The sequence below is a fragment of the Callionymus lyra genome, chromosome 13, assembly GCF_982586985.1.
Source record: "Callionymus lyra chromosome 13, fCalLyr1.hap1.1, whole genome shotgun sequence".
Lineage (NCBI taxonomy): Eukaryota > Metazoa > Chordata > Actinopteri > Syngnathiformes > Callionymidae > Callionymus > Callionymus lyra.
Genome location: NC_141830.1, coordinates 6221233 through 6248517, shown reverse-complemented (window position 1 = coordinate 6248517; position 27285 = coordinate 6221233). Strand labels below are relative to the sequence as shown.

The 27285-nt window shown below is 38.1% G+C and overlaps 5 protein-coding genes across 6 annotated transcripts; 3 read left to right on the top strand and 2 right to left on the bottom strand.

Annotated features, from left to right (window-relative positions):
- Positions 1-51: 51 nt before the first annotated feature.
- Positions 52-3113, bottom strand: isoc2 (isochorismatase domain containing 2). The gene is made up of 7 exons (XM_087806246.1): positions 3041-3113; positions 2831-2912; positions 2502-2626; positions 2236-2448; positions 1477-1547; positions 884-1001; positions 52-189 (listed from the first exon to the last, which is right to left on the bottom strand). Coding segments are annotated over exons 2-7 (594 nt in total). The 5' UTR covers positions 2832-2912; positions 3041-3113; the 3' UTR covers positions 52-123.
- atg12 (ATG12 autophagy related 12 homolog (S. cerevisiae)) lies at positions 3089-6939 on the top strand. Its single transcript, XM_087806249.1, has 4 exons — positions 3089-3253; positions 5306-5442; positions 5525-5587; positions 6786-6939. The coding sequence occupies exons 1-4, from the start codon at positions 3175-3177 to the stop codon at positions 6843-6845; spliced, it is 339 nt and encodes a 112-aa protein (XP_087662375.1). The 5' UTR covers positions 3089-3174; the 3' UTR covers positions 6846-6939.
- Positions 6940-7167: 228 nt separating this feature from the next.
- Positions 7168-15035, top strand: LOC148067172 (germ cell-specific gene 1-like protein). Its single transcript, XM_087806245.1, has 8 exons — positions 7168-7301; positions 7713-7752; positions 8584-9031; positions 12691-12873; positions 13792-13839; positions 13899-14051; positions 14124-14235; positions 14502-15035. The coding sequence occupies exons 3-8, from the start codon at positions 8836-8838 to the stop codon at positions 14860-14862; spliced, it is 1053 nt and encodes a 350-aa protein (XP_087662371.1). The 5' UTR covers positions 7168-7301; positions 7713-7752; positions 8584-8835; the 3' UTR covers positions 14863-15035.
- A 2061-nt stretch (positions 15036-17096) lies between these two features.
- On the bottom strand, positions 17097-22932 carry rcvrn2 (recoverin 2). The gene is made up of 3 exons (XM_087806247.1): positions 22541-22932; positions 17848-17959; positions 17097-17706 (listed from the first exon to the last, which is right to left on the bottom strand). The coding sequence occupies exons 1-3, from the start codon at positions 22919-22921 to the stop codon at positions 17618-17620; spliced, it is 582 nt and encodes a 193-aa protein (XP_087662373.1). The 5' UTR covers positions 22922-22932; the 3' UTR covers positions 17097-17617.
- A 2550-nt stretch (positions 22933-25482) lies between these two features.
- On the top strand, positions 25483-27146 carry LOC148067170 (uncharacterized). Of its 2 annotated transcripts, none has more exons than XM_087805834.1 (2): positions 25483-25635; positions 26442-27146. In XM_087805834.1, the coding sequence occupies exon 2, from the start codon at positions 26473-26475 to the stop codon at positions 26899-26901; it is 429 nt and encodes a 142-aa protein (XP_087661960.1). In that variant the 5' UTR covers positions 25483-25635; positions 26442-26472; the 3' UTR covers positions 26902-27146. The 2 variants fall into 2 exon arrangements, with proteins under 2 accessions (XP_087661960.1, XP_087661959.1); XM_087805833.1 differs by having other exon boundaries at positions 25489-25635; positions 26446-27146.
- Positions 27147-27285: the final 139 nt, after the last annotated feature.

Below are 27285 nucleotides of genomic sequence, written 5' to 3'. Positions count from 1 at the left end.
TTCTTATTTCCTGGCTGTTTAACATGTGGTGCAGGACAGAGAAGCCAGCAGTGAAACGTGAATCAACTTTATTCAAGCACTTGATTTTATTGTTTAATGTTATTCCCTTCAAGCCGTGCGAGGCTACAGGGCACTGAAGAAGGCGAGGAGGCCGGTGTCAGGAGACGGATGAGCCAGAAGCTTCTGGATCTAGAAGTCAACACAGAAACATCAGTCCTGACAAGACACAGAGCGACTCTTCTTTAATGAAAGGTGGCATTTATTTTATTGAATGATGGATTTTTTTTCTAAATGGAATATTTACCATGATTGTTTTACACATAGTTTGATATACTTGTTTCATTCATTCAAGGATATAATTTCTAAATACAATATTTTTCGTTTAAATTCAATAGAAAACATGTTTGTTTAAATCTAAAAATAGATATTTTCTATTTTATTTGTAGCCTTTTGAATTCTATGTATAAATGTTGGAGCAATTATGTCACCAAAAATGTAAAAATAATTAAAATGCTACGAATAAAATATATCATTTAGAAGAAAATATATAATTTAAATCAATAATTTCTATATGGAAAGGCTGATTGTTTTTGTGTAAACCAGACAAAACCAAACGAGTACCAAACTACTTTCAGCCAATCATGCGACGCACAGGTGATCATGTGACAATGAAGAAGGAAACGATCAAGTAGCTCGGTGTTGGTGTTGCCTGGTGACACTATTATACCAACATTTTTATACAGAATTTAAAAGTCGATGAATTAAAAAATATTGAATTTTGAAAAAAATGTCAAACTATTGTAATTTAAATATCAAACTTTATGTAAAAAAAAATCCATTCATTCAACATTTTGTTGCCACTGATAAACTAACGGAAAATTACCTCCTTGAAGTTTGGGTGTTTGGCGTCTTGAACCAGCTGCAGCAGAACCGCCTCAGTGGTGGTGAGGAACGCTCCGCTCTGTTTCAGCCGGGACAGAGCGAACAGGCGATCCGTCTGGCTGCAAAGGAAAACGGCAAACACGAAAAAAAAAAAAAATTGACAAGAGGATTTGATCATAAATGGTTTGGTGCCACTTTCGCGTGTGACGGTCTGTATTTGAAAATCACTAAACAAACAGTGGCAACAGTCGGATGAAATGTTTTTAACCAAGATAATGAAATGAATGATGGATCACACAAATATAAATACATTTGTGAGGAACATTTTAACTTCCTCACTTTTGTACAATCACTCTATTAATATGTTTTTTTTCATTCATTATTCATTTTGTTTTTTTTTCCTTTTTGTGAACTGCCCCTAATTCTTGAAGAATAAATAAAATATAAATCAAATGTTTTCTCTGCAAAGCTTTAGTTCCTTCATGAACCCCCTTAAAGGTATAAAAACATTTATGACAAAAGAAGAAATATCAGAAGATCATTTCATGATGGAAGCTTTTCTGCACAACATTGAGATGAAGGTAAAGTTCAGACCTTCTGGATGAAACGGCATCTGCAACAATATGGACCTGAACTCCCTTCTCAAGCAGGTCATAGGTGGTGCACTGCAACGTAAAACACAAGTCAAGTGATCCACTTTTATCATCACTCTTACTCAAACATCAAGGGACTATTTTTTTTTTTTTGGACACTTTCAAGTGTTTACAGTTTGGAATACAGGTTCATAATTGACTCTCACAACTTTAGAAATGCTTTAAATGTGTCAGTAAACAAGGTATTAAATTATTCTTAAAAAGTCAAACATGCATTTTTAATCTTTAGGGAATAAAAACTTACTGAGAGGAAATGAAGGAAAGAATAATTTTGTTTTGAGGGACAATTTGTAGATGAAATTGGATCTCTTAAGCTTGTTGATTTTTCTTTTGATTACATTTTAAAGCATTTTTTTAATAAGTGTACTGTACGTTTTAATACAATTTTTATGTTCAATCATTTTTGTGAACAGTTGAGACAACTTAAACTTCCCCACTCATAATAAAGAAGTATCTTATTCTGTCTTAACTGACTTAACAACAGTGTCATCTGAACACTGCATCTGATTAAGTATAGTTTTGTAAACACACATCAAAGATGGGAAAGAAGTCATGTCATTAATCTTATAACAAGCATGGGTTTACTATATGAAGATAGTCGTTCAGGAATGATCGCTAAACATGTTTTCCGTGGATCTTTGCTCACCTCAACCTCTCTGAGATAATAGTTAGTGGATTATTGACAAGATGTTTGTCTTACTGCTATACAAGCATGAGCTTCGATCCCACACAGGATGGCTTGTTTGGGGTTTCCAAGAGCTTCAAGTTGCTTCTGTACGTCCTCAGTCATCATCGTGAAGCTGGTCTTGGCGTGAGCCTGCAGACCTTCGGCCCCCAGCTCCGGCACCGTGGGTCCCAGGCCCTTCGGGTACTGCTCCGTTAAGATGGGTGGGATCCCAAGGACCCGGCTGGCCTGAAGGGGGAGGAGGTTAATCGTTGTGTCTTAGGAGCTGCGACTCTTCTCACCTGAAGCAGTCTTGAAGCGTTGCTGACTATGTTAGAGAACTGGAAAATGTTTGGCCGGAACTTCTCTTGCATGTCACACAACAATAGAACCGCGTCCTTGGAGGAGAGTCTGCCGATGCCTGCCACTGCAGGAGAACAATGTTAGGATGACAAACAAGAGGCTGGTTACAAAAGTGTGTCAGAGAGTCATTTCCATTTAAATACAACAGTAGTGTAGGGTTTCTGTCCGGAGTCATTTGAATGTAACACGTCATGTTTGTTATTTACGTAATTGTGATCATAGTCGAGTCAACAAGATCAGGGTCGCTTTAAACGAAAGAACGACTTACTAGTGTTTCTTTTTGGTTGTTATTGTGTTGTTTTGTCGTTGTATTCTTCGATGTCTTTGGTTCCGAGTAGAAACCTGTATTTCTAAAAAAAAAGGCGTACAAACATACAAGTCAATTAAAAGCAATGCATTTGATTTTATACGATCATTATGTTAAAAAACCAAACGAATCGATTGATAAAAGTAAACATTTCCCAGAGAACGAAGTTACCTTTCGTGCAGGCGAGGACGACCGAGACCTTTACGCCCCGCCCACAGGTGGCACGGGGTGATTGACGTTTGCGACGACAAATGGGGAGGACGTAGTTGAGGGCGAATCACGTGACGGGAAGAGTGAACCTGAAGATGTCTGACAGTGCGGAGTCTCCGACAGAAGCGCAGAAGGAAGAAGTACCGTCATCACAGGGCGACGACAAGAAGAAAAGTTCGTCCGTTTAACGATTCTTACGTCAATGTTTCCAGTTATCGTTACAATATTTACGCTTCGTTTAGGCAAAATCAAATTGAAGACACTTCCGGGTTTTAGCGGCATGACTTCAACTTGCACTTATTTCGACCAATGGGATGTGTGGTTTCATCAGTTAGTCCAATGTGCAGTCCCGAGATTTATCACGTGATCGTGTTGTTTTGAACGATGCTAAAGCTAATGCTAAGAATCTTTGGTCAAAAGAATTTCAAGATAAATTGATTATCGTTTTTTCATCATCAGAGTTCTTCGATTCACTTTAGTCAAATTATTGCTTTGGTTCAACGTTTATTCAATCTTAGTGTCTTATTCGTGGGACTCGGAGTTACTTTAGTTTGTTTCAATAAATTCTATCAGACAAATGTAATATGTGAATACAAATAGTGCAAATTCAATGATCAATGGAATCGATATGACGATCTAACATCGTATCCCATATATTTAAAGTTGCATCAGAAAGTGTATAAGCAGGAAACACTGTTTTCTTTGAACTAAATAGAAAAATCCATTCGTTTCCAACCAATTTATCCCTTACCGGGGTCGCGAGCCTATCCCAGTATCATAGGGGGAGAGGCAGGGGACACCCCTGGACAGGATGCCAGTCTGTTGCAGGACACACAAAGACAGACAACCATTCACACACGCTCTCATACCTATGGATCATTTCCCAAGGTTCTCAATCAACCTCTGTATGTTTTTGGACTGTGGGAGGAAACCGGAGTGCCCGGAATAAACCCACGCAACATGGGGAGAACATACAAACACAACACAGAAAGGTCACAAGTTGGCTCGGCCTGGAAGCAAACCAGCAACCTTCTTGCCTTAAGGCGACCATGCTAACAATTAAACAATTTCAATAACAATCAAACAATCAATAAAGTTCTACCTAACCTAACACCTCGGTAAAATCATTCAGAGGTTCCTGATGTTTCTTATCACATTTTTGCCGATGACATCCAGCTCTACTGCTCTTTTGATCCAACTGAGCCCCAGAGGCTGAACAGCTTAGTCAATTGTTTGCTAGAAATCAAACAATGGCTGAGTGAAAACACTTTACAGCTAAATGTGGACAAAACTGAAACTCTGGTTGTTGCTCCTGATGATAAGATTCCAGGGTTGAGTCAGTACTTGGGTGACTTAGGTCAGTCTGTCAAACTGAGCCTGAGAAACCTGGGTGTTGTATTTGATAAAGACATGTCTCTTGTTCAACACTGCAGAAAACTGACCAGAAACTGTTTCCTTCAACTGAGAAAAATCTCTAAATTTAGGAAAATGTTGTCACAACATGATCTGGAGCTTGTAATCCATGCGTTTGTTTCTTCTCGTCTGGATTATTGTAACAGTTTGTTTTCACGTCTTAACAAGAAGGATGTGTCTCGCCTGCAGTTGATACAAAACTCTGCAGTGAGAATTCTGACCCGCTCTAGTAGAAGAACTCACATTTCTCCGATCCTTAAAACTCTTCACTGGCTTCCAGTTTCTTTCAGGATCAACTTTAAAATTCTGGTTCTTACTTTCAGATCTATTCATGGTCAGACCTTCCATCAGTGATCTGATCCAGCCTTACACCCCAGCTCGGGCTCTGAGGTCTGTGGATCATAATCTACTGATGGTTCCTGAACACAGTTCAGGACCAGAGGAGAGAAATCCTTTCAGGCTGTTGCTCCTAAGCTTTGGAACCATCTTCCTCTCTCTTTGCGCTTGATGGATCTACTGACTCCTTCAAGAAACATCTTAAGATGTTTTTATTTGTTCAGGCTTTTCCTTGATTTTCTGGAACTCTGTTGTGTTATCAGTTTTATCTTGATCTTTAAAATATATACTTTATATTGAATATTGTTTTGATTGTTTAAGCGCTTTGTGACCCTGGTCTGGAGAAGCGCTATACAAATAAAATGACTTACTTACTTACTAACCACTGCGCCACCGTGTGCCCCTAAATACGAAAATGATTATTAGAAAATACTGCACGTTTACTCAAGTGTTGTGTGAAAATACTTTTCTTCCCAGTCGATGTGCTGCTAAAGGCGGTCGGAGACACTCCAATAATGAAGACGAAGAAATGGGCCGTAGAAAGAGGACGTACGGTTGTCTCTCTCTCGCAGTTCATCGGTCGCTACCTTAAGATGGATGCAAACGAACAACTCGTAAGTTCATCGACTGGATGTAAAAAAAAATGTCATGAAAGTGTCCAATAGTTCGATTTTTATTGTGTTTCTATCATTTCAGTTCATCTACGTAAACCAGTCTTTCTCACCGTCGCCGGACCAAGAAGTGGGAACACTTTTTGACGTGAGTACCAACATACTGTTGCACTTAAGACGATGAAAAAAGTCATACTGAGAATAACTTTAACTTTAAGTCTTGTTGGTTGTTTGTCTGTGATGGATTATTAGGATCATTTTGTGTTGTTTGATAAAATACCTTTATTCCTGTCTGAGTGATTGTTTTAACACATTGGTAATTAAAATGATGTTATATTTATATTAGTTTCTTGATTTTAAATCAATCCCCTTGATGCCCAACCTTAGCTAAAGATTAATATTATGATCAGACATTTGTTTTACTGAATCATATTTTTCTTCTGATTTTAATGGCTTGATACTTTCTTTCTTTATTTAACCGTATTTGCCTTTTTTGCCAATCATTTGGCTCCCGTCAATAAAATGTAATGTTTCAAAATGTGTTGTTCTGATGATCAGAACCGAGCGACAAATGAGGCAATTAAACAGGATTATTCAAACAAGATTCTTTGTCGTTTTCCACATAGTTCAGTGTTTTGAAGTAGTTGAATTATTTTCTGAATAAGTATTTTGAAGGGTATAAACCGTTTTTTTCTTTATAGTCAAAAAAAAAAAGATATTAATTATATTTACACAATTTGTCCTTGTTATTTAAAAAAATATATATATCTAAATTCGATATTCTTTAATTTGAAGCCTTTGAATTATTGTAATTGTATGGGTTAATATATATATATATACATCATTTTGAAAATATTAAAATTTCTTAATTAAAAGAAATGAATTCAATATAAAACATTTAAAATGATTTTATTCTAAAAAAAAAAAAAAATTCAATGTTTAAAGAAACAAAACCTCTCAAAGTATTATTATTGATCCACTGGTTTAATTTAATAACAATTGTTTATTAAATATTGTTTAATAAAATTGAATGTTTTTTCATTATTTATATATTATTTAATGTTGCCACCACAAAAGATTCCAGTGTTGTGTTTACTAAACTGGCAATAAAAGTTTCCGTTTAAAGTAGAAAAAACATGGCAACATTAATCAGTGACCTTCTCGGCCAGCAGAGGGCGCCAACAACACGCCGCTTATCTGCCTAAATCCTTCAGCACTGATTAAAGTCCAGATAAAAGACGGTTAAGTCGAAGAAGTCCAGCATTAAGTGGACCATTGACCATCCGTGCCCTTCTCTCCTCACCTGGCCCAAGTCTAATCTGCTCGTGTGTGTTTTTCTCTCTCAGTGTTTCGGCAGCGACGGCAAGTTGGTTTTACATTATTGTAAATCTCAGGCTTGGGGTTGAATCACATCTGGAACAAAGGACGACTTCCCATCTTTCTTCTTCTTCTCTTATCCTGTACATGTTGTAAATAAATAAACGTGAATCATGTTTCTCAGCTGCGTGGCTCTGGTGTGTGTTTGTTTGTGTGTGAGCGCTGGAAACTATCGAAAACCAATAAGAAGCAAGAGATGGACTTTAGCTGGATTAAAAGAGAGTCAGTTGTGGGCGACTCAATTCTGCGCCAGAGTGTTGGCCAAATGGATTAGAGGGAGAGGTAAGAATCTGGGATGTTCACGATGCCAGAGGAATATTGCTGACAGATGCCGGGGGGGGTGAAGAGGACACGCGAGTCATGGAGGTTCTGCTCAACATGAAGACTCCAGCCTCGACCTGGTGTGGATTTTTCAATCGGGGGCAGAAACGTAGCGTTTGGAATTCTGCGAGGAAGCATCTGGATCAATGAGTCTCTGAGCTTTGGTGAGTCTCACCATTGAACCTTCAGGCAGGAGGAACTTCCATGTTGATTTCCATAGAGATTTATCTTTGTTCCTTGAGTTAGTGTTTTTAAAGTTCAGCAACATTTCAGTTTGTATGATAAATATCTTGATCTTTATTGAAATAGAAACTTCAGGTCTGGGAGAAACACTCATCGGTTCATGATGATCTTTGATTGTGTTTGTCACATATTTTCACGAGACTAAAACCATCTTTCAGGATAGATAGAAAGATGGATAGATGGATAAATAGATAGTAACACAACCTCCACTCGCATCACAAGATCTTCTCGCGTGTCGTTTGTTTGCTCGTTCCCATGACGATAAAATCATTAAGCGTTGATCCAACGTGTGTGATCTTAAATCAAGTTTGTTATTTCTGCTGTTCCTACAGGAGTGATGGTGACACGTTTCAGACGGAGCCAGCAGACATGGTAGAATTCCATCTTATTATTTGTTTTTATAAGCACTTTTTAGTAAAAATGTTATGGAAGAATATCTTCAGAACATTTGATGAATTTAACTTTTGAATGTTGTTAATAACTTCATTTCATTTCACTAGTAATAGTTTTTATTGAATCATTTGATTAAACAATATATCATATTTTCAAATTGAATACACAGATTTTGATTTTCAAATCCAAAAAGAAATGTTCAAAATTAAAAAAATTTAATGGTTAGTCTTTTAAATTCAATGTAAAAATGTTGGTAAATGGTGACACCAGACAATACCAATAGAGTACAGAGATTGTGTCGCTCGATTGGCTGAAAGTTTAATTGTAATTTAATCCCGTTATTTAACCCTTGTGTGAAATCTGGGTCAAGCTGACCCAAAGCCTTGAAAAAAAATGTGTTTGTGGTATCCAGAGACAACACAAGGGATAACCCCAACACATTTGTTTTTCAGGGCTTCGAGTCACCTTGACCCTGAGATAACACAAAGGGGAAAAAACCCATTAAACTTTTAATAAATACTAAGAAATTTCTATGAACAAATTCAAGGTTAAACATTTTAAATGTTAAAGTATTTAATATTCTAATGACACTGACATATACTTGTGTATTAATCTACTGATTTAAAGAGTTTCTAGATTTGACTGATCATTTTACTCATTAAAGTTTATTATTCCTGAGGAATATTAAACCAACTGTCCTTCTGACCTTGAAATACTTTGATGATAAATGTGTATTACTCTAGAAAATATCATTGTGCAACACATAGAGAATGGAAACGACCTCAAATCTTGTGTCACGTCTCTCCACAGGGAATCTTCCTCCACCTAAATCTCCTCTTGTTCACTTTTTTCGTTCCGTCCATCTGTCCTTTCCCACGTGTATCAACCCCAGAGCATCTTATCTCCTCCTCTCCCTCCATCCTTTTAATCAGACTGACTTTCTACTTGCGGTTACATCACGCCCGTTTGCACATTTAAACATTCAAACCCAAACATCTGTTCCTCCTCCTCAAACTGTTGCCCTTCAAACTCCCGCCTTCTCTCTGCTCGCCCGGTGTGGCCATGCTGGAGAGTTTGTCGCGACGCTCGCGCTCGCTGCTCTCCCTGACCTTGACCTCCCTGGCGCTGGCGCTCTCCATCCTGGCCCTGTGCACCTCCTACTGGTGCGAGGGGACCCACAAGGTGGTGAAGCCTCTCTGCCTGTCGCCCGTCAAGATGAAGAACTGCGGTCAGAACAACAGCGAGCCGTACACCACAGGTACTGACCACTGCCTCGTATCACCTGATCCTGTGAGCGAGGACCTTACCTGAGACTCGGAGTAGAGCTTTTCTTTTTAAAACCTTGACAAGCCTAGTGTTGGATGCTAGTATATCATCAATCATAGCATATTAGTATTAAATAAATGTAACATTTAGACCTTTTTATCATAACTTTGATTGTTGTATTTTAGCATTTTAAAAAGTAATTTTGAATACTTTTATTACAATTGTATATATATATATATATATATATATATATATAATTAATTGTAATCATTTATATTTTTATTTAAATAATTTAATTTAAAAAAAAAGAATATGTATACAGTATATAATTTAAAAGGTCAGGTGGTAAAAAATATATATTGTATTTAGGATAATTTCATTTGTTTTTTTAAAATAATGGGATAAGTATATCAAACTGTGTGTAAAAAAAAAAAGGAAATTATTAATAAAAAGGAAAAATATTAATTTGGAAATTATTGGATTTCTTTGAATTCAAATATATATATTTTTAAAAACAACTAATTCAACCTTTTAATATAATACAAATGATAATAATTTGATGCTAAAAAAAACAACCGTTTAATTTATATTTATATTTGTTTAAATCACATTTTTATCATTTGAAATGTTAAATTAATTCAAATTTAATTCTGATAACAGTGATATACTTATGCATGCACTTATGCATATAGTTCCATCCACAACTTCGTTTTATTTGTCTACCTGGAGCTCGTGACCACAGGTGCGCAAAGGAATATTATTGTTAGTCGCGTTCAACTCACTTGCTGTCGAAACATAACTGATCTTTACTCATTATTTCCTTTTGTTTTATTAACAATATTGTTTTGCATTCATAGAGTTTCATTTCCAATGTTTGGTTGTTTTTTCTTTGTGTGAGTTTTCCGTGGGTCAGCAGCCAGGGGGCGCTGTGTTGGGTTGTGTCTTTGTTCCTCGGTTGACTCAGTGAATCATTACTGAATGAAAAGACCTTCATCAATGAATTCTTCTTGATTTTATTTCTTTGTTCTTCTTGATTCTTCCTCTTGATTCTTCGTCTTGATTCTTCTTCTTGATTCTTCCTCTTGTTTCTTCTTCTTGATTCATCTGCTTGATTCTTCATCTTGTTTCTTCCTCTTGATTCTTATTCTTGATTCTTCTTCTTCTTGTTTCTTCTTCTCCTCAAATCTTTCTCTTGATTCTTCATCTTGATTCTTTTAGATCTTCATCTTGTTTCCTTTTCTTGATTCTTCTTGATTCTACCTCTTGATTCTTCTTGATTCTTTATCTTGTTTCTTCTTCTTGATATTCTTCCTGATTCTTCTTCTTGATTCTTCATCTTGTTTCTTCATCTTGATTCTTCTTCTATATTCTTCTTCTTTATTCTTCTTCTATATTCTTCATCTTGATTCTTTCTCTTGATTCTTCTTCTTTATTCTTTTTCTTGATTCTTGTTCTGGATTCTTATTCTTGTTTCCTCTTGATTTTTCTTCTTGATTCTTCTCCTTGATTCTTCTTCTTGACTCCTCCTCTTTATTCTTCTCCTTGATTCTTCTTCTTGACTCCTCTTTATTCTTCTCCTTGATTCTTCTTCTTGACTCCTCTTTATTCTTCTTCTTGATTCTTCATCTTGATTCTTTCTCCTGATTCTTCATCTTGGTTCTTTCTCTTGATTGTTCTTCTTTATTCTTCTTGGTTCTTCTTCTTGATGTTTCATCTCGATATTTCTCCTTGATTCTTCTTATTCTTCCTCTTGATTCTTCTTCTGTATTCATCTTCCTGATTCATTCTCTTTATTCTTCTTCTTTATTCTTCTTCTGTATTCTTCTTCTCTCTTCTTCTTGATTCTTTTTGGCTCTTCTTCTTGATTCTGCTTCTTGGTCTTGGATCTCACAGAAACCTGTAGCTGTAAATTGTTTTTGATTGTGACCCTGATCTAGAAAGGCGATTTACAAATAACCATTACTTACATACTTATTTTCACCTGTAAACGATGATTAAATTCATGAAAGGAAGTTCATTGGTTTCACAACTGTTCTCTGCTCTCAGTAATACCTTGCACTAATCCCACTGGACGACCTGTCAGGCGTCCCATCATAAAGTCTTTGTCCCTGGTTCTGATGTCTTTTAATCCATTCTTTAACTCGCACCTTTGTCCAGCAGTCATTATGGATTAGTCTTAATCTGGTGGTCCGAGGTCGGATGTTGAAGTGACTTCTCTCTGCCAGGACTATTGTTGCGGGGTCGAAAGGTTCGCTGGACGAGCTCAGAGGTTGATCCCTTTCAAACCATCCTAACTTGTCTGTGCGGATAATCTCTTTGCTGGAAGTCTTGAAATTCATGGAAATCCCATCAATGTGTGGGAGAACTGGGCGAGGCTGTTTAATGACCAGACGACTGTTTGACGAAAAAGGATTGTCGTTCGACCTTCACAGTGTTAACAACACAATCGTATCTGAACAATCGTTTAAACACAAACATTCATTTTAGGGATATTTGTCTAAACTCTTTATCTTTACATATGTTGACAACCTTTCCTTCTGAGCCTGGATGGAGTTCTTTATTTTACATACCATCCAACTTCTTTTCTTTTGGGCTTATTTGGGTCCAAGTTGAGATTCTAACAGTCAAAGACAAGTTCCTACTCGGTCTCTAAAGGTTTTTTGTTCCAAATGTCAATTTTTTTCTTGCCATAGTTTAAATAATATCAACTCAATCACAACTCTCAGATTAATGCAGAATACTTGTTGTTTTATTCTGTATATTGCAGATCGAGGAACGATTTGTAATAATAATAATAACATTTATTTAAGAAATCATCTAAATCAAACCCTTTTAGAAACACAATCCCAGATTTTGTGTTCTTTATGTTACTCACTGCAGATTCAATGGTAAACAGGTGTTTTAAGTTATTAAGAGTAAACATGTGTTTAAGTCTTGTTGTTATTTTCAACATCATCTCCTCTTGACAGCTCGTCACTTGCATATAAGACTCAGAAACCATTATTTAAGATTATATTTCTAATTGTCTGCTATAAAGGTGTCACTGAGTATTAATCTATTATTGTCTCAATACATGTTTTTCATTGTTGTATCACTTTTGTCTTGGAAAAGTCACAATTGAGCCTAAATGAACAATTTCTATTTGTGTTTCCTGACGCATCATTCAAGCACACAAAGTGGACATAAACGCACAAAATATCATCTTAAAGTACGATTAATGTCAACGGTTGAGCTACATAGGAGAAGTTAACAGACGATCTTAGTGTATCAACTTATTTGTAGAACCATGGTTATGTGACAAGTGAGGTAACTTGAGAAAAACATCGCAATATATAAGAAGATCTAAACAAAAATGTTCAGTCGGACTAACTTGAGCTTGTTCTGTCCCAGATTTGTTTTCCTGCTAATCTTATTAGACGTTATGCGATCAAATGAAGTATGGACTTATGAAACACTTGACAAAGTCTTCCTTCACTGCAGTGCTGGACAAACGTGTCAGTCGGTCTCAAATGAATGAGTTGAAATACCATGAAGCTGCACTCAGAGCTGGAGCTGTCCAGGTTTTGGAAGTCACTCATCTCTAACCAGCCGTCAATGGTTTTATTCAGAGTGTAAAACTGGGACATTGGTTCTGCTTCTTCTGTCCCACAGAGAGTCCGACTCCAAACCCGTTCAACCGAACTCTGTCTCCTGCAAGGAGAGAAGAGCTTGCCAGGATCAGACAGAGGCAGATGGCCAACGCTGTCCACTACATCTGGGAGACCGGAGAGGACAAGTTTGCATTTAGATACTTCCACACAGGCTTCTGGGAAAGCTGTGAGAAACACAACGACGGTAATATTTCTGCTCAGTTGAATGATCAAAGGGATGTTCAGCAATGATAGACCTACACCAAACTATTAAACCATTTCTTCAGCTGAGTTTATTTGGATTTTACTGGGAAGTTGTTTATTTGCCAGGAGCAAATAACCAATCAGATGCAAGCAGCGTAAAAAGTGTCACCAGAGCATTTATTTGCGAAGTTTCCGCAGGGTAGTACTGTCTCAAATCAAACGCTGTCGCTATACACTTACAAGAAATTACTCGACAGCTTCTTCTTCTACTACCTTTTAACGCTTATCGCAACCAGCCATTGGAACCTATCGCCGACACTTGGCAGCGCTTTTCACCAACTGTTGTTGTTTTGTTTTGTGGTGAAATTAGTTTTTCCTCGAGACATTTACAGCGGTATCTGCTCCGTAGACGCGTCGTCGGTGACTTAGCTTTCGTTTAGCGGCATCTACGTCACTAAGATGGCGGCCGTTAAGGATGGAAAGTGTGCATCGATCCACACCCCAATTTTCTGGCCATTTGAGGGTGCATAGTGCACAAACTTTTCACACACTGCTCAATGTGAACGCACTTGTGTACTCAAAAGTGTAAGTGCAGAAGTGCGCGATTTGGGACACCCTGTGGTCCTATTCAATCTATGGCAAGGGGTGGACAAAGTGTTCCACAAAGGTCCGCAGTAGGTTTTTGTTCGATACAATCAAGAGGACACATTTTCACCAATCATGTGTCTTAGTAATCAGTAGACTGTCCCCCTGGTGTTTCTTCTTCCATCTGAAACCTCATTGGTTAAACTGTGGATGCTCGATTAGTTGAAACAAAAACCTGCACCATCCTCTGAGGATGGGTTTGCCCACTCCTGGTCTAAGGTCTGTTCAGTTGTGGTCATTTCTTCAATCATTTCTCTCTTGTCTCCCTTGGTAGGCGAGGTATGCAGAAGTTTCATAGACTTAACTCCTGGCGAAACTCAAGGTGAGACTTTTCTCAACATGATCAAGAACTGTCTTTAGCTCTCGTGTTTGTGTCCGCAGGAGTACTCTGGCTGTCGGTTATTTCCGAGTTCACCTACATAGGCCTCCTTGGAATGGGTTTTCTGTTGATGTGGCTGGAGGTTTTGTGCGCCCATAAAGAAATGCACGCGCTGAAAATCAACGCCTACGCCGCGATATGTACCGTTCTATCCGGTACGTCCTGCGCCCACACGAAGCTTGAGCTCCGATTAGGTTGTCTCTTGAGTTCTCTTCAACTTCCTACAGGTCTTCTCGGGATGGTGGCCCACATGATGTACACCACTGTTTTTCAAATGACCGTCATCGTGGGACCCAAAGACTGGAGGCCTCAGACGTGGGACTATGGCTGGTCGTTTGCGTAAGTCCAAATCCATGAGTCAGAAGTAAACATGGTCGTACACACCCATCCATTCTTCAACGTCACCCGTCTCACCTTCCAGATCTTTTCTGGTCATTATCTTGAGTCCTTCCAGCTTCCCTTTATCACAACTGATGAATCACAGATTTTAACCAAGAGATTATGTGACGATCACAATGACTTCACCCATCATCAGCGAATCAACTTTCGTTAAGTGTCGATTCAAGAAAAAAGTCTTGATTCTTTACTCTTAACTATTTCTCCAGTCTTGCCTGGGTGTCCTTCAGCTGCTGCATGGGTGCCGCCGTGGTCACGCTCAACTCCTACACCAAGACTATTATCGAAAGACGCCGCAGGCAAAGGTTGCGCCTGGAAGAAGCTCGAGCCACCACTCACGCCCCGTCCTACGAGGAGGTGGTTCCGGGAGGCGGGCTCTACTCGGTCAGTGGTCTTTTGCAATGCCCCGACGGCATGATGGACGTAGCATGGGCTCAAAATGGAGGCGTCGTGGGAATGGCCAACGGAGACGTGCCTACACTAGTCCTGGTGGGAGGCTGCGGACCCGAGGGGTGTGAGGACTGCGAGCGGGAGATGGGCGAGATGGACCGCGTGGATTCTCCATGCTGATGAACTTTTTCCTAAACTTTATCTCTTTTATTTTCTATTTGTCCCTTTGTTACACAAACTGTAAGGACCGAGGATTCATCAGTGCCTAATGGGTGTACGGTTGATACGATAATCGTTGTTTTTGTTTTATATCTTTTTCCTCCTGTAGAGAAAATACACAAGCAATTCTTCAAGTTTTCTGGTTTATTTCTAGTTTGAATCAGACGGAAAGAAACATTCAGGTTCTAACCTTCCGTGTTCTGAAGGTGCTTCTCAGATGCTGAAGTTGTCTCCAACCGACACGATCTGTTGTCCATGTGTGTCTTAATCTCAACAAAGCTTCCAACTTCTGTGTGTCTGGACGAGCAAATCTGATCTTTTTAAATCCCACTTGAATTTGTGGCCCATAATTGGATTCCAGCCAATACGTGGCCACGTGAAGGCAGAGGTTCAGGAAGAATATTTCTCTGTGAGATGAACGGATCAGGCAGACGGTTGTTCAAATGTTTGCTGTTATAAAAGAGGCAAATTATTTTCATCTTACTTTAGATCTTCGGTTATGGATTGAATTAAGGTCGAGGTCAAGAGCTATTATGAGAGTTATTATGAGGTCAAGGGTTATGTAGAAAACTAACAATTATTTTTTATTTATGTCTATTATTCATTACTTTCTTCATTCATTACTTGACTATTTTAGGTTCAGGAGATTTATGTGTGTTTATTACCCCTGCAAGAGATTTAAGTGAATTAAAAACATATTTTAAATAATAAATCCTTTCATATAAGACTACACAAATCAAATCATTTTAGCCTAATTCATTTGTTTTCAACTCTGGCCCCTGAGGAAATGTTATTGTCCACCACTGGTCCAGAGGACATTCTGTCTTTCCCGCTGGTTTCACATCCAATGAGCCTTGAAGTCTCATCCTCTCTGAGCCTTTATGTTTTTTGATTTTGTTTCACTTCCGCAAGCCGACGTTTGGACGCTCGACAGCCTCGAGCTTCTTCTTCACAGTGGCCTCATGAGATGGAGTACGGAGACGAAAAGATTAGAGATTTTGAAAAGTCTGCTCAGTGATGTTGGACAGAAGATTATGGGTAAACCAGTAATCCTGAGTTGGAGGGGAATAGAGAGGACTTGAGGGAGGCATGTGGTGGAGGGAGCAGGTTACAGAGGTCAAAGCTAAAAGTTGGAAAGAAACGTACGAAACCTTTTGCCTTTTTTTTTTTTTTTTAAACATTCGCGACAACAGTAAGACAGAAGTGTTGATGTTGGTTTACACAGTTTCACTGAGATCGAGATTCACCTTCTGCATAAATACAAGTGAGTAATGCAAGTTCTAGATTGGGGATAATCCTGGCTTTGCTGCCGGGATAAATACAATCAAAAAAACTTAAGACCTTGCACATTTTTGTCGTCGGTCAGCTCACGCTTTGTTACTCCGACTACTAAAGTATCTGCCTTTGATGTGAAACCTAATTCATCAGCTAATTATTTTATCAAAGTCTGAGATGAACAACATCCGATGTTGTTTTTATGTTTTGACATAATATTGAATGAATTTAACATTTAACAAATGTTAAATCTGTGATCTTTTGTTTATTGACATTTTCTTGGTTCCAATCCAATCTTGACTCCAATAATTCCATCATTGAAATGTTTAATTTGTTTTTATTAATTCATTATTGTTGCATTGAAAGATTTAAGATGTTTAATTTTTATTGAAAAATGTAAATATTTTCAAAACGAAAAAATGTTGTTTACACATAGAGTTTGATATTCTAGTTCCAATAATTAAAGAATCATTTTTCTACAAACTATAATTTTGAATTTCTGGCCTTTTGAATTCCAGTTAAAAATGTGACCATGATCGGCTGGAAGTTCGATTTATAAGATGGTACAAAAACAAAAAAATATTAAATTGTTAAAATACTAATAATTCTACCTTCCAATATAATAATTATTCTATTCAAGAATTGAATACAAACAAATTCAACCATTTTAAAATATATTAATAATTTAAAACTAAAATTTAACATTTAAATAAAAAACAAATTTCAACAATTAAAAGGATTATTGTATGTTTTCTAAACCTTTTTCATAAAGAATGATTCTTCAGTTTCAGGACATCTTTGACCTTGTCTTCCAGTGTGTTGTGTTACATCCCTGTTATATTCCTGATATTATTTATTTGTCTTAAGATATTTTTCTAGAGAAAACACTGTTAAATCATCACTGAGGAAAACAAACAAACACCTTCAATATTCTTTTTAATTCTTTAAGTCTGATGTGAAATGACAACAGCTCACTTTTCCAAAGTATTTTCTCAAACACGACAAAGTTATTATTTAATACCACAACTTCCTCAACAATCTCCTTTTTATCTCCTTCTTCCACCAGACATTTGGGCCAGACTCGCTGACTCACTTTGGGAAAGTAGATGAATTCAGGTTGGGAAAATGCAAACGTGACAAAGTTTACCATCACAAAGATGTGAAGAAACTTCTGGCCAATCTAACCTAAAACCAATTTTCATACGTCAGACTAGTGGATTATTATAATTTTGAAAAGATCAATTGTCATTTACCTTCTATGAGATCAAACTATCCTACCATTATCTACGACGACGTTTAAACCCTCAGACGAAAAAATGCTCGGTCCTCTGTCGGCGGTGATCGCAATGTTTTGTCTGACCATCTTGAAACTGAGAGGTTTGTTGAAACAAAGACACTGTTGAAACAAGCAATGACACAAAAGAAAAAAAAAAACTCCTCTTCACTGCTTCATGGGTTCGTAGTGAATCAGACGCATGGCGTTCTCGTTCTCGATCACGCCTTTGATGAACTCGCCCTCGGCCAGGCGCTCTGGCGGGAGAAAAGCTCGGTTAGAGTCGACTGAGGTGAGTGTCGTCACAGGTGGATTTGTTGCAGCTGTTCTAAAAACTAATCTCCACATCAGGATGTACGGAACAGATGCTGCGGGATTACGGGTCATTAATGTCGTACCGGTGTCTTTCTTCTCAAAGTAGGACCACAGCTTGTTGGCCCTCTTCTCGGGCGTGTTCTCGTCCTCGGGCAGCTGGCTCAGGTCCTCCTTGGGGATGAGTTTGAAGATGGCCTGAGAAGAAGAAGGACACAACCGAGAGTTTGAGATTACCCATGAGCCACCTGTCGTCCCTCACATGTGTCTTTGTTACATCAGTGTTAGAACTGATCGACACAAAGATATGAAGACTCGTGTTCATCAAGTTTCTCTGATGTTTCTACTCAACTGAAGCAAACATCATCACAATCATTTTTGACAAACATCCACACGTTTGTGGAACTCTTAACCACCTTTTCACCAGTTTAACTGAAACCTGCTTTAATTTAAATGTATATGAACCTTCAGTGTCAAGAAAAACGCCTGCAAATAAAATCATTATTATTTATTATTATATCAGTTTTGTAGTGTTTGAAGGTTAATTAAAAAATATATTCTGTATATATTTGGTGCTGGTGCCTATCCCAATTTCTAACCCAGTTTCTTCGGGCGAGAGGCGGGGGACACCCTGGACAGGAGTCTGTCTCACAGGACACACAAAGACAGACAACCATTCAAACACTCATACCTACGGTCAATTCCCCCAAGTTTTCAATCAACCTCTGTATTTTATGGACTGTGGGAGGAAACCGTAGTGCCCGGAGTAAACCGACACAACACAGGCCTGACCTGGAAGTGTTAGTTATTATTATTATTGTTGTTATCAGTTTTATTATATTATCGTTATAAGTATCAGAACCAGTTAAAAAGAATCCATTTGTTCAATAATGTCAATCAAACACAGGGACCATGTCAAATAAAACTACATAAATAAACATAATAACCAAAACATTGATTTAATGTTTAACCAGTAAACAATAAATATACATATATTAGTTGATAGTAGTTTATATGTAAATACATGTGTTTGTAAGGGAGTACCGCAACTAATATCCTCAAAACTTAATACTTATATTTTTGTATATAAGAATTTTGTGTAAAAACCATCTTGTTACAACTAGTTAAATTATTTTTAGTAGTAGTAGTTCTATTAGTAGTAATATCATTACTATTATTATACATGTCATTTGTTTGTAGAAGCCAAATACACCCTCAGTACTTTGCTATACTTGTGACGAAAGTACACGTATATTGTCCTGAGGCTCCTGAAGAAGAGTTTGTGTCGCTTCATAGATCAAGATAATTGAATGTTCAGGTGAAGGAATAGACGTCCATCATGGACGAATGCTCTGCTCTTCAGGCTGGTACGTGTGTGTCCTACTTAGAGACGCTCATCTGCCACATTTAAGACACCTAGATTAACGTGGATTAGAGCCAAGACTAAGGAATGATGCCAAACAAGGAATATGTTGTTTCTTTCATTCTGGAAGTCTCTGAGGAAGAAGAACACGTTCATTTCATTCTCCACCTCCTTTCATGTTGGAGATGAAACGATGGATTCATCTGATAAGGTTCTTGTTGATGCGAAACAAGCTCTTGTTACTCTTTCACGTGTTTGTGTTTCTATTCTGGTGGTTTAAATACCAACCCACGTGTCGTCTGGCCTTGGAATCCTGTTTAATACCTGTTAACTACACTCATCTTGGAAAAACAACTGCAACCATTCTTGTCGTCCTGAAGAAAGAAGTGGGTCAGAGCATGAAGCTTTTATTAAGACGTCGACTTCTTAACCTGTAATCAGAGATTAGCAGGAGTTTTGGATGAAACGACTATTAGCACGTCCGACCAACAGGAAGAGCCTTATAAGGACAAAAGTCGAGCCAAAGTTGATTGTTGGTAAACAAGTGAATGGAGGAGAAAGAGAGAGACTAGTTTATTTGGCTAATAAATGTGGTCAGTCACATGGATGGATGGATGGAAGGATGGATGGATGGATGGATTGATGATGAACTGATTTCTGTTCTGCTGTGAACTGGAAAACCATTTCCCGTAAGAGATCTCCAGAGGGATTATTAGTCTATTAGTATCTAATCTAATCTAATGACTGAAGATTGATGATTGATGAAGGATGATTGATGGATGGAGTATTGGTGGATAAACAGATGGATGGATAAAAGATGGATGATTTATGAACAAACGGCTAGAAGAAAAGACAAATTGATGAACAGAAAGATGGATGAAAAGATGGATGGATTATTGATGGATGAATAGTTGGAAGAATGGATGAACAAATAGATGAATGAAAAGATGGATGAATGATTGATGTGTCAAAGTTGAAAGGATGGATGAACAAATAGATGGATGAAAAGATAGATGAATGATAGATGTATGAAAAAAAGGGATGGATGATTGATGGATGAGTAGTTGGAAGAATGGATAAACAAATAGATGGATGGATTATTGATGGATGAAAATATGGATGGATTATTGATGGATGAAAATATGGATGGATGATTTATGGATGAAAAGTTGGAAGGATGGGAACAAATAGATGGTTGAAAAGATGGATGGATTAACATGTTGATGGATGATGGATGGCTAAAAAGGATAGTTAGATGAAAAGATGGATGGATTATTGATGGATGAAAAGATGGATGGATGAGGGGACACTGAGAAATATTACACAGAGATGGACGGATGAGAAATAGAGGATAATGCATGGATGTGTAAGAAAAGATGGATGAGTCAGCATGTTGACAGAAGGATGGATGAAGAAACAGAAGGATGGATGAAGAAACACAAGGATGGATGAAGAAACACAAGGATGGATGAAGAAACACAAGGATGGATGAAGAAACACAAGGATGGATGAAGAAACACAAGGATGGATGAAGAAACACAAGGATGGATGAAGAAACAGAAGGATGGATGAAGAAACACAAGGATGGATGAAGAAACAGAAGGATGGATGAAGAAACACAAGGATGGATGAAGAAACACAAGGATGGATGAAGAAACACAAGGATGGATGAAGAAACAGAAGGATGGATGAAGAAACACAAGGATGGATGAAGAAACACAAGGATGGATGAAGAAACACAAGGATGGATGAAGAAACAGAAGAGGAAAGAGAAGTGATGGAGATGAAAGTCAAGATCTAAGATTGTCTCACAGAAGTAAACAAGTCTTTTCTGGGCTAAACCTGTAATGACAGATAATCTGAGTCAGAAATATCTTGAGCGAATCAAACGTCCACCGAGGTTCATCTCTGAGTCACTCACGGTGAAGAGGAAATATTTTATCTTTTATCTTGAAACATTTGACATGTAAATGAAAGGTGGATCAACGAAAGAAAGAAAAGTATGTTGTCCTGATATCACTAATGAACAACAGATCAGAGGGAAGATAAGAATAAGAAACTCCTGTGGCGGAAAAAGACAACATTTCTAATCTATATATCCATCCATCCATCCTTCAGATTATGATCCATCTGTCATCCATCTATCCTTCCGATTATGATCCATCTGTCATCCATCCATCCTTCCGATTATGATCCATCTATCTATCCTTCCATCCTTCCGATTATGATCCATCTATCTATCCTTCCATCCTTCCGATTATGATCCATCTATCTATCCATCCACCCTTCCGATTATGATCCATCTATCCATCCATCCATCTGTCATTCATCCATCAATCCATCATCTACACATCTGTTAATCTTTCTATCCTTCAATCTATCATCCATCTTTCCATACTTCCATTCATGAACCATTCATCCATCCATCTATCCATCCAACTATCTATCCATCTTTCTATCTTTCTATCTTTTCATCCATCCATCCATCATCCATCATCCATCCATCTATCTTTCTATCCATCCATTCATCCACCCACCCGTCCCTCTATCTGTTCAGTTCTTGACTTGTTCATCCTTCCTTCTTTTCATTTATCCATTTTTCTATCCATCTATCTATCTTTCTATCATTTATCCATCTTTCTATCCATCCATCTATCTATCCATCCACCCAACGGTTTATCCATCCATCCATCCATCCATCCATCCATCCATCCATCCATCCATCCATCCATCCATCCATCCATCCATCCATTCATCTATCATCCTTCCATCCATCCATCCATCCATCTTTCGATCCATCCATCCTTCTTTCATCCATCCGTCCATCCATCCATCCATCCATCCATCCATCCATCCATCCATCCATCCATCCATCCATCCATCCATCCATCCATCCATCCATCCATCCATCCATCCATCCATCCATCCATCCATCCATCCATCCATCCATCCATCCATCCATCCTTCTTTCAATCCATCCATCCATCCATCCATCCATCCATCCATCCTTCTTTCATCCATCCATCGATCCATCCATCCATCCTTCTTTCATCCACCAATCCATCCATCCATCCATCCATCCATCCATCCATCCATCCATCCATCCATCCATCCATCCATCCATCCATCCATCCATCCATCCATCCATCCATCCATCCATCCATCCATTCATCTATCATCCATCCATCCATCCATCCATCCATCCATCCATCCATCCATCCATCCATCCATCCATCCATCCATCCATCCATCCATCCATCCATCCATCCATCCATCCATCCATCCATCCATCCATCCATCCATCCATCCACCAACCCATACATCCATCCACCCATCCATCCAAAGATGATATTGATGCATGGTTGGTAAACATATCAAAAGTTCATATTTGATGGTCTTGGTCACATGTCACTCACCTGACAGATCTCTGTCACTTCTGTCTTGTTGATGTATCCATTCTTGTCCACGTCGAAAAGCGAGAAGGCCCACTCTAGTTTCCTGGTGGTCTTGCCGGTGGAGGTCATGTGCAAGGCGATGATGTACTCCTTGAAGTCCAGGGTGCCGTCGTCGTTGGTGTCAAAAGAGCGGAACACGTGCCGGGCGTAGCTCTTAGCGTCGCTGTCGGGGAAGAACCGGGAGTAGATCTCCTCGAACTCCTCCGGGGTGATGCGGCCGGTCGGACACTGCTTCTGGAAGTTCTCGTACCACTGAGAGATCTCGTTCTCGGTGAACTTTGTGGTCATCTTCAGGTCCTCCAAGATTTCCTTTGATATCGCGCTACTGGTTGAATTCCCCATCGTAGCAGACGTCGTCTGGTGTCCCTGAGTAAAGTCTTGATTGGCGGTTGTTTGTCCAAAACCCTTCGCTCTAAACCGTCCTCAGACGTCGACGGAACTGCAAACAAACAAAAGAGTTGTACTTCTGTTGGTCATCAGCTCCTCTTGGGGTTTTCTTACCTTCCCGGTTCACGCTCAGGTAAATCTGACGCTTCTGCAGCAAAGACAGTTGAGATAATGAGCGTCTGGGAACAGGCGAGTGGTTTCCCCGCACGGGTTAATTCTGTTAATGCCGGATTTAAGGTGGATGAGCTTTTGACTGGGATGAACCCCCTAGATCCTGAGTCTTTCTCTGTTGGGCCTTGAAAGATCCACAATATAAGAACGTGTTTCACCCATTTTGTCCCATAAAATGTCAGTTTTTCTGCAAAGTTAGCATGGTTAGCATGGTTAGCATGGTTAGCATGGTTAGCATGTGAGAGTCAAACAGATGACTTGATCCAGTCAGGACCTGTTGGTACGTTAGCAAGAGAGTAAAGCAGCGTATTTGAACCGAAGAAGAAAGGCCGACATGTTTTTTTTTTTTTCGGCGTTGAGGACTCTGCAGTTTTCGTACATGTCAGTCCTCGAACAACTTTTCAAATGTTTATTTTCGGTTGAGAGCGAGATCAGTGTCACACTTTTCTTCCTGGCGAGCTGTGGCTTCTTCAGGAGTTATTTCAGTGTTGGTCGTTCAATTGGTTTAGTTGAAACTTACGACTAATTCCACTGAACCATCTGTCCCAGAAAAGCTAACCCTCCACCTCTTGGACAATCCGCTCACATCATGGTCGATACGGTCCTCCTCTACCATTCCTTGTTGCCCCGAAACTTTCCGATTCTTTTATTTCAATATTCGATTTCCAAGAATTAATTTTGTGAACGTTTAGCAGGTTTAGTTCCTCAGATTATCCTGATGATAAATCAAGCAGGAAAACAGTTTGTTGTGATTTTACGTTACTGTATGTTTGACCCGCATTTGTAATGTTGGTCTTTTTCAGCGCAGGATTTATCTCAGGACAAACTAAGAGCCTCCATCAATTGGATTAGCTGAGCCCGCCTCGTCCTGGCCGATCCAACTTTTAGCCTATTAGCTTCTAATCATCCTGGAACCTCTGCAGCCGCTAGAAACAACAACCCGTGAAAACTTCCAAACAAACCATTACACCAGGTTTATTCCCTGATTTGTATAACTGAAGGAATCTTTGACCTACTTAAATTCTCTTTTTTTCATTTTTAACGGCGCCTTATATTTTCATTTTATCTTTTGCACTTCAAACTTGTTTAAATACTTTCTATATTACTTTATTAACAGTACCCCCTTTCACGTTAAATCATATATATTTTCCTTTTATTCTTAACCCAGCTTTTATTTGATATAGTATTACTTTGGTTTTTGTTTTAATGTCTTGAAAACCTTGGACAAAAATAACTCTTTTTCCCTCATGGAAACCTTTTGTCTTCAATGCTAATTGTTTGATTGGTTGATTGATTGATTGATTGATAATCCTTTACCCTTCTCACATTAGGTAAATTAAAATAGTTTCAGAAGTAAATACACATTATTGGATATACAGTACACATATTAAAAACTAAAATATATATATATGTAAATATAGAGAATAATACAAATACACACACACATACAAATATATAACATCAAATAATAATTAATAATTATTAAATGAATAATAATTAATAATAATAAATGAAACATTATTATTCATTCGAAAATATATAAAGAATCAACTTTTATGACAAGAAAACAACTGATAATACTTGATGTTTTTAAATACACACACTCCAGAAGTAAAGACGAACAATGCCAATTATTTTAATTAATATAATGAAAAAACATTATTTTATCATTTTTATTAAAAGAGCCTCAGAATCCTTCCTCCAGTGCAGGTGTATCTTGCTTGGAACTGAAGATGCTGTTTGGTGTCATGAAAGTGTCCTCGATCAATGTTTTTAATAAAATAGAATAAAAATAAAGATTACACTGATGATTTAGCTGTTCTTTTCTCTGACTGTGGAACCCCTGACAGAACTACAGTATTTTTTGAACAGAGCTATTATTATTAGCATTAATATGATTTTTTTTTCCAGTTGTTATGATTATTTTTATGACTATTTTTATTCTTAGAATTGGTTGTAATTATTGTTTTATTATTATTATTATTATTATTATTATTATTATTATATGTTGTTATTATTGTTTTATTATTATTATTATATGTTGTTATTATTTTTATTGTCATTATCATAAAGAAAAGTCACAGAAATGTATTAAACAAAGTGAGAAATAATTCAGAAGCTCTCTAGAAAAAAAGTTTAGTAGTTTCAGATGTTTCTATAAGTAAAGACATTGAAGTGAAAACATCTACTGCATAAACACGAGTTAAAACCAAATGTTGTTTGTAGAGAAAAACACTCTCGCAGTCCAAACAATGCGTCAGTGCAGTCTTTTGAGAGACAGAAGGAGGAGGAGAGGAAGGGAGTTTTTCCTAAAAAAATATCACTTAATGGCTCGTAATGAGGCTTAATGACAGACAGGAACTTCCTGTCGGACACGAGGACAGAGGAACAAACAACCCCGACAACAATCTCCAGCTCAGGGGCCTGAACATCCGAGGAACTCTTGAGTTTGTCAGAGCATCGGTTTACAAGTCGTGAAGTTCTGGTTCAGCACGGAGGTGAGTGAGCATCGTTCTGTCTGCCGTTCCGTAAAGAATGCGTTTCATTTAAGTTAAACATGTTTGTTGACAGAGATGTAAACACAACACAAAAGTGTTTTGAGGCAGTTTATGGAAGAAAATATGAATTTCTTACACTGAATTTTTACAGCATTAAACTCAGACTTTTGAAAAAAACATCAAATTTAAAAGACTGTTATTTTGCTGTCTATTTTTATTTCAATGCATGAACACATTCATGTGTAAGAATAATTCAGTTCAAATAATTAATTGTTAAAATATAAACAAGGCGACGAGGTAGAGATAGTTCACAGCTATAAGTTAGTGTTTAATTCTTAGTTTGGGGGCAGGAGTGGAGTGAAAAAAATAAAGATTTAGATTGAGATTGTGTCATCTTGCACTTTCTTTTTATTGCACTTTGTTCTTGTTTCATGAATCTATTGTCTGTGTTGCTGGAATAAACAATTTCCCGAAGGAGATCTCCAGAGGGATCAATAAAGTTTATCTATCTATCTATAAATCAAAGTCAAAATGACGGAATTAATCGTAAGAAATTCAGTGTAAAAAAATTTCAGTATTAACATCCGGGCAATCAAGGAAAAGCAATCGATCCCTGTCACAGGAAGAAGTGGCCACGGCAACCAACACGCGTGATCTTTGCTCGGCAACTCAGTGTATCCTGACGGCAGCGATCGATTGCTTTTCCTTGATTTTTACATCGTATTTCTAACACTGAATTTATTGATAAATTGTACAGAATAAAATGAATAGAATCTCAGTTACATCATGTTTGAACTTTGTCGAAGGAAGAAAGTTCTGCTGGTCTTCAGATCAAACATGATGGAGACACTGGATCCTTCCGCTCTTCAAGCTGCAGCTTCTGCCGTGATCTTCGACCCTAAATCTCAGACGGTGACCCTACCCGGAGGCCTGGTGTCCGTGGCGGGCATCACCGTGGTGACGGGCGGGGCCGAGCTGTCGTGCGCCTCCTGCATGCTGGCCTTCGGGTTCTGGGGAAGTCTGGTGGGCTTGAGCTGCGCGTCGGTGGGTCTCTGGGATCAGATCAACCACCTTCAAACGGGAGCTTCTCACCTGCTGGCACTGGGACTGGTGATCCTGGCACTGAGTTTCCTGGTGGTGGGAAGTGTCGTGACTTTTTACCTCCTGACCCGGAAGAAGAAGTTGATTTCTCGCCGGGAGAGGGAGGATGGAAAAGAGGTTCTCGTTGAAGACGGTCAGAGGATGATTAAGAAGATGACAGTGTGAAGACAAACGTGATAAACGCTTGTCTTATACGATATATATGTTTTCTCACTTGTTATTTAAGTGTATTTTCTCACTAATGTGAATAAGAATATCAGCACAAACATGTTTTTTTCACCATCTTATTTAAGATATTCACTTTTGTTTCCTAAGAACTAATCTATACAAACCACATTTTATTACTGAAAAAACAAGAATCGTGATGTCACGATGTTTTATACGCAATAAATGTTCAAACAAATAAAGAACGAGTGTGGATTTCTGTTCTAGTGGGATCACGACTACAATGTAATCTTTGACCGACAACCTGCGTCGCTTACAACACTTTAAATGCTTCCCATTCATATAATAGTATATATATATTTATATATATATAAGTTTTAGCAT